Genomic DNA, 8,062 nt, shown 5'->3' with positions numbered 1-8,062 from the left:
TGTAGCACTTCTGACAAATGAGTCTTAGCATTGGAATAAGTTGGTCACTTTCTAGAAAGGCCATTTTTTGTTGAGGTGATATAAGTTGGATCCCACTAAAAATAGGCAACATGACATTTGTATTGCAGTTGCTATTAGGAGTAGAAAAACTATCAGTGAGCTGTTTTGGTAGTAGAATCGTCTTTTAAAAAATTACTCTGTTAGAACTTGGAAAGCAGCAACTTATTATTGTGTACTTGTTGTTGAGTTTAATTCTAAACATGTTCTATTTGTTTGTTTTATTTAATAATGTTTTGAATAAACTAACGTGTACACGTTGAAGTAGTTATAGTCAGTTTGGTGTTCATGGAGATAAATCAAGAGTGTGACCTGGTTTGTAGGAGTTATGGATGTTAGCTGCTTTCTTTATTCATCGTGTAATTCTTCCTGTTTCATTCTGTAATCCCAGTTGCATTTGTAAACAATTATCTTTACTTTCTAACATCTGGTATCAGAGCACTATAAACAGTTAGAGAAACGTACTATCGAGACACAACAATGGCAGATTCAAGCAAGGGCAAAGACGGGCAAATTGGGCTTAGCTACCCAATGCTAACAAAAACAAATTATACTGCCTGGGCTATGAAAATGAAAGTATATTTGCAGGCATATAACGTGTAGGAAGCAGTAGAGCCCAAGGACCCAAAAGCACCCATCGAGGACAAGGCGGATAAACGTGCTATGGCGATGATCTACCAGGAAATCTCAGAAGAACTGCTGTTGACACTAGCGGAGCGTACAACTGCCAAACAAGTCTGGGCAGCCATTAAAACAACGTCTTTAGGTGCTGATAGGGTGAAGAAATTTAAGGCCCAAACTCTCAAGGCGGAGTTTGAGTCGCTGAAGATGAATGAGACGGAGTAATTGGATGACTTTTATTTGAAATTGAATGGCTGGGTTGCGAAGATCATGGCACTTGGAGAATCAATTGGAGAGAAGTACGTTGTGAAGAAAATCCTACGGGCAGTTCCAACAAAGTTTCTACAAATTGCCTCAACACTTGAGCAATTTGGCAATTTAGAAACAATGTCTATAGTGGAGGTAATTGGCTCGTTGAAGGCTCATGAATAACATCTTTCAGGACAAGGTGAGAGCAAAGAAGGGCAACAACTACTCATAAATGAGGAAGAATGGTCAAAATATGAAGCCAGTAGTGGGAAGCTTCTGCTTACACGTGAAGAGTGGCTGCAAATATCTAATCGAGGTGGAAACGGTTTTCATGGACGGGATAATCAGGGAGGTCATGACAGAATTGATCGAAGTAAAATAAAGTGTTTCAACTGTGGAGCATATGGGCATTTCGCTGCCGAATGTAGAAAACCGAAGAGGGACAAAGTGCATCGCGGAAAAGTGCATTTGTCACAAACAGCTGATGATGAACCTGCTCTCCTAATGACAATAAGTAAAGAAACAACAAACGGTGTGATTTTGCTCAGTGAAGGATCAAAATTGAACACAAAGGAGGAAACAGATAATATGTGGTATCTCGATAACGGAGCAAGTAACCACATGACCGGGTGTCGTGAAAAAATTGAAAAGTTGGACAAGACACTACGAGGACATGTGAAGTTTGGTGATGGATCTCGAGTACAAATTGAGGGCAAAGGGACAATCAACATGGTGTGCAAAAATGGCGAAAACAGAACACTCCACAGAGTCTACTATACATGGGGTCCATTGAAAGAAACCTATTTATCAGCCATCAAACTATAGGGCGCATCCTTCCTACACACAGGGCGCGCCTACTTTTCTTCCATAACTTTATCTGTTCCTTAATTTTAGCCGTTTCTTCCCCAGTTTTGACTATTTAATCAATCTCAATCTGAATATTGTTTATATCAATTTTTGGGCATAACAAACAATGGTGAAATTTAAAATTAATTTAATTTCTAAGCAATCATAAAATTTTAATATCATGCCAAATAATAACTAACACTATTCTTTTAACGTAAAAGTAGATTTCATATGTTAATATCAATATCTTTGTTCTCCTAAACTTATATAAGATTATCTTATTTAGTATGAAATTTACTTTTTCAAATATAATTTATTATATTATAAAAAAATTTAATTTTTATATCATTATTCAAGATTAATTCCTTTCTAGAGTTTTTAGAATTTTTTTGGTAGGGTGAATATCAAATGTCTTGGAAAGCAGCAATTTATTGTCATTATATACACACACATATAGATCTCTATTTGTTTGTGTTAGGTGGATAATGGAAAAAGGTTAGCATGCATTAGTGGGGTGAGCAATGGAGTGCTGCAGCAGCTCCAGTGCTGCCCATTTGAGAGCCTTTAGACATCCTCCCTCCTCATTTTTCTTTTATTTTGCATTGGAGCTATGAGAATTGAACCGGGTTGCACAAGTGTTGAATGCTAAAGGTATAACACTTCTGACAAATGAATCTTAGCATTTGAATAAGTTGTTCACTATCTAGAGATGCCATTTTTTGTTGAGGTGATATAAGTTGGGTCCCACTTTAATTAGGCAACCTGACATTTGCATTGTAGTTGCTATTAGGAGTAGAAAAATTATCACTGAGCTGCTTTGGTAGTAAAATCATCTTTTAAAAAATATAACTTTGTCAGAACTTGGAAAGCAGCAATTATTGTCGTGTATTTGTGATTGTGTTAGGTGGATAGTGAAAAAAAGTTAGCATGCACAGTATTATTTCAATCATCCTTTTGTGGGGAAGGTTCTAACCTTATAGAATTCTAATGAGTGGTGAGCAATTAGCTTACTATCTTCAATTATTTTTAGTTGTGGTTTCTAAACTTGAAAACAGACATTTATGGTAAGACATCTGTAGTGACTCTAAATATATGCATGAACAATATTTATGGCCTTACATTCCATTATCCATGTCTTTTTTTGAGAGAGGGGAAAGATGGTTGTGACCGAGTTGTGTTAAGGCCCTAGAGTGAGTCTGTAGAATGAATGTATTGGTGTGTTGCTGTCTATTAGATTTTTGGATAAATTTGTTAAATATGAAAAAAATAAGTGGGAATCAGCTAATAAATGAATTAAAGTTGATAATTAGTAAATAAATGATTTATAAGATAACTAAAACCTACTTTATAATAATTTAATAAATATTTGAATTAAAATAAATTTAGTAACCTAACAATGGTGAAATTTAAAATTCAGTTAATTTCTAAGCAATCATAAAATTTTAATATCAGTCCAAACACTAACTAACACTATTTTTTTAACGTAAGAGTAGATTACATATGTTAATATCAATATCTTTGTTCCCGTAAACGTATATAATATTCTCTTATTTAGTATAAAATTTAATTTTTAAAATACAATATATTATATTATAAATAAATTTAATTATTATATCATTATTCAAGATTAATTCCTTTGTAGAGTTTTTAGAATTTTTTTATTATGGTGAATATCAGCTGCACATATAGGAGTAGAAAAACTCTGGGTGAGCTGCTTTGGTAGTAGAATCATCTTTTTAAAATATTACTATGTCTTGTAAAGTACCAATTTATTGTCATTATATATACACAGACATAGATCTGTATTTATTTGTGTTAGGTGGATAGTGAAAAAAAGTTAGCATGAACTAGTGGGCTGAGCAATTGAGTGGTGCAGCAGCTCCAGTGCTGCCCATTTGAGAGCCTTTAGACATGGGGCCTCGTCATTTTTCTTTTATTTTGCATTGGAGCTATGAGATTTGAACCGGGTTGCACAAGTATTGAATGATAAAGGTATAGCACTTCTGACAAATGAGTCTTAACATTGGATTAAGTTGGACAATTAGAGAGGCCATTATTTTTAGTTGAGGTGATATAAGTTGGGTCCCACTAAAAATAGGCAACCTAACATTTGTATTGCAGTTGCTATTAGGAGTAGAAAAATTATCAGTGAGGTGCTTTGGTAGTAGAGTCATCTTTTCAAAAAATTACTGTGTCACAATTTGGAAAGCATCAACTTATTCTCATGTACTTGTTTGTGTTAGGTGTGGAAAAAAGTTAGCATGCATGCATCGGTGGGCTGAGCAATTGAGTGGTGATACTATTTCAATCATCTTTTTCTAGGGAAGGTTCTAACCTTGTAGAATTCGAATGAATGGTGAGCAATTAGCTTACTATCTTCAATTATTTTTAGTAGTGGCTTTTAAACTTGAAAACACGCATTTAGTGTAAGACATGCATGAACAATAGTTATGGCCTTGCACTCCATTATCCAGGTCTTTTTTTGAGAGAGGGGGACCCTAGAGTGAGTCTCTAGAATGAATATATTGGTGTATTGGGCTATATTAGATTTTTGGGTAAATTTCTTAAAAAATAATATATAGAACATATGATGCTAAAAATAAGTTGAAATCAGCAAACTAAATGAATTAAAGTTGATAATTAGTAAATTAATGATTAAGAAGATAACTAAAACGTACTTCATAATAATTTAATAAATATTTGAATTAAAATAAATTTAGTTAAAAACAATGGTGAAATTTAAAATTGAGTTAATTTCTAAGCAATCATAAAATTTTAATATCAGTCCAAACACTAACTAACACTATTCTTTTAACATAAAATAAATTACATATGTTAATATCAATATCTTTGTTCCCCTAAACTTATCTAAGATTGTCTTATTTAGTATGAAATTTAATTTTTAAAATATAATTTATTATATTATAAATAAATTTAATTTTTATATCATTATTCAAGATTAATTCCTTTGTAGAGTTTTTAGAATTTTTTTAGTAGGGTGAATATCAAATGTCTTGGAAAGCAGCAATTTATTGTCATTATATACACACAGATATAGATCTGTATTTGTTTGTGTTAGGTGGATAATGGAAAAAGGTTAGCATGCATTGGTGGGGTGAGCAATTGAGTGCTGCAGCAGCTCGAGTGCTTCCCATTTGAGAGCCTTTAGACATCCGGCCTCCTCATTTTTCTTTTATTTTCCATTGGTGCTATGAGAATTGAACCGGGTTGCACAAGTGCTGAATGCTAAAGGTATAACACTTCTGACAAATGAGTCTTAGCATTTGAATAAGTTGTTCACTATCTAGATATGCCATTTTCTGTTGAGGTGATATAAGTTGGGTCCCACTGAAAATAGGCAACCTCATATTTGCATTGTAATTGCTATTAGGAGTAGAAAAATTATCACTGCTTTGGTAGTAAAATCATCTTTTAAAAAATATTACTTTGTCAGAACTTGGAAAGCAGCAATTATTGTGGTGTATTTGTGATTGTGTTAGGTGGATAGTGGAAAAAAGTTAGCATGCACATTATTATTTCAATCATCCTTTTCTGGGGAAGGTTCTAACTTTATAGAACTCTAATGAGTGGTGAGCAATTAACTTACTATCTTCAATTATTTTTAGTTGTGGTTTCTAAACTTGAAAACAGACATTTATTGTAACACATCTGTAGTGACTCTAAATATATGCATGAACAATATTTATGACCTTGCATTCCATTATCCAGGTCTTTTTTTGAGAGAGGGGAAAGATGGCTGTGAGCGAGTTGTATTAAGGCCCTAGAGTGAGTCTCTAGAATGAATGTATTGGTGTGTTGCTGTCTATTAGATTTTTGGATAAATTTGTTAAAAATTAAAAAAATAGAACATGTGATGCTAAAAATAAGTGGAAATCAGCAAATAAATGAATTAAAGTTGATAATTAGTAAATAAATGATTTAGAAGATAACTAAAACCTACTTTATAATAATTTAATAAATATTTGAATTAAAATAAATTTAGTTAACTAACAATGGTGAAATTTAAAATTCAGTTAGTTTCTAAGCAATCATAAAATTTTAATATCACTCCAAACACTAACTAACACTATTCTTTTAACGTAAGAGTAGATTACAAATGTTAATATCAATATCTTTGTTCCCCTAAACTTATATAATATTCTCATATTTAGTATGAAATTTAATTTTTAAAATATAATATATTATATTATAAATAAATTTAATTATTTTATCATTATTCAAGATTAATTCCTTTGTAGAGTTTTTAGAATTTTTTTATTAGGGTGAATATCAGTTGCACGTATAGGAGTAGAAAAACTCTAGGTGAGCTGCTTTGGTAGTAGAATCATCTTTATAAAATATTACTATGTCTTGTTTGTAAAGTACCAATTTATTATCATTATATATACACAACATAGATCTGTATTTGTTTGTGTTAGGTGGATAGTGAAAAAAAGTTAGCATGCACTAGTGGGCTGAGCAATTGAGTGGTGCAGCACCTCCAGTGCTGCCCATTTGAGAGCCTTTAGACATCAGGCCTGGTCATTTTTCTTTTATTTTGCATTGGAGCTATGAGATTTGAACGGGTTGCACAAGTATTGAATGATAAAGGTATAGCACTTCTGACAAATGAGTCTTAATATTGGAATAAGTTGGACAATTAGAGAGGCCATTATTTTTAGTTGAGGTGATATAAGTTGGGTCCCACTAAAAATAGGCAACCTAACATTTGTATTGCAGTTGCTATTAGGAGTAGAAAAACTATCAGTCAACTGCTTTGGTAGTAAAATCATCTTTTAAAAAATATTACTCTGTCAGAACTTGGAAAGCAGCAATTATTGTGGTGTATTTGTGATTGTGTTAGGTGGATAGTGGAAAAAAGTTAGCATGCACAGTATTATTTCAATCTTCCTTTTGTGGGGAAGGTTCTAACCTTATAGAACTCTAATGAGTGGTGAGCAATTAGCTTACTATCTTCAATTATTTTTAGTTGTGGTTTCTAAACTTGAAAACAGACATTTATTGTAAGACATCTGTAGTGACTCTAAATATATGCATGAACAATATTTATGGCCTTGCATTCCATTATCCAGGTCTTTTTTTGAGAGAGGGGAAAGATGGCTGTGACCGAGTTGTGTTAAGGCCCTAGAGTGAGTCTCTAGAATGAATGTATTGGTGTGTTGCTGTCTATTAGATTTTTGGATAAATTTGTTAAAAATTAAAAAAATAGAACATGTGATGCTAAAAATAAGTGGGAATCAACAAATAAATGAATTAAAGTTGATAATTAGTAAATAAATGATTTATAAGATAACTAAAACCTACTTTATAATAATTTAATAAATATTTGAATTAAAATAAATTTAGTTAACTAACAATGGTGAAATTTAAAATTCAGTTAATTTCTAAGCAATCATAAAATTTTAATATCAGTCCAAATACTAACTAACACTATTCTTTTAACGTAAGAGTAGATTACATATGTTAATATCAATATCTTTGTTCCCCTAAACTTATATAATATTCTCTTATTTAGTATGAAATTTAATTTTTAAAATATAATATATTATATTATAAATAAATTTAATTATTATATCATTATTCAAGATTAATTCCTTTCTAGAGTTTTTAGAATTTTTTATTAGGGTGAATATCAGCTGCACGTATAGGAGTAGAAAAACTCTGGGTGAGCTGCTTTGGTAGTAGAATTATCTTTTTAAAATATTACTATGTCTTGTAAAGTACCAATTTATTGTCATTATATATACACAGACATAGATCTGTATTTATTTGTGTTAGGTGGATAGTGAAAAAAAGTTAGCATGAACTAGTGGGCTGAGCAATTGAGTGGTGCAGCAGCTCCAGTGCTGCCCATTTGAGAGCCTTTAGACATCGGGCCTGGTCATTTTTCTTTTATTTTGCATTGGAGCTATGAGATTTGAACCGGGTTGCACAAGTATTGAATGATAAAGGTATATCACTTCTGACAAATGAGTCTTAACATTGGAATAAGTTGGACAGTTAGAGAGGCCATTATTTTTGGTTGAGGTGATATAAGTTGGGTCCCACTAAAAATAGGCAACCTAACATTTGTATTGCAGTTGCTATTAGGATTAGAAACACTGATTTGGTAGTAGAGTCATCTTTTCAAAAAATTACTGTGTCACAATTTGGAAAGCATCAACTTATTCTCAAGTACTCGTTTGTGTTAGGTGTGGAAAAAGTTAGCATGCATGCATCGGTGGGCTGAGCAATTGAGTGGTGCAATACAGCTGCAATATTATTTCAA

The 8,062-nt window shown here is 32.2% G+C and overlaps 1 protein-coding gene across 1 annotated transcript; it reads left to right on the top strand.

Annotated features, from left to right (window-relative positions):
* The first annotated feature begins 948 nt into the window (after positions 1 to 948).
* LOC141718328 (uncharacterized) lies at positions 949 to 2,341 on the top strand. The gene is made up of 3 exons (XM_074520715.1): positions 949 to 1,051; positions 1,121 to 1,659; positions 2,252 to 2,341. The coding sequence occupies exons 1-3, from the start codon at positions 949 to 951 to the stop codon at positions 2,339 to 2,341; spliced, it is 732 nt and encodes a 243-aa protein (XP_074376816.1).
* Positions 2,342 to 8,062: the final 5,721 nt, after the last annotated feature.

The sequence above is a fragment of the Apium graveolens genome, chromosome 1 (genome assembly GCF_009905375.1).
Source record: "Apium graveolens cultivar Ventura chromosome 1, ASM990537v1, whole genome shotgun sequence".
Lineage (NCBI taxonomy): Eukaryota > Viridiplantae > Streptophyta > Magnoliopsida > Apiales > Apiaceae > Apium > Apium graveolens.
The sequence above is the reverse complement of the archived record's forward strand: the minus strand, read 5'-3'. Positions and strand labels throughout refer to the sequence as shown.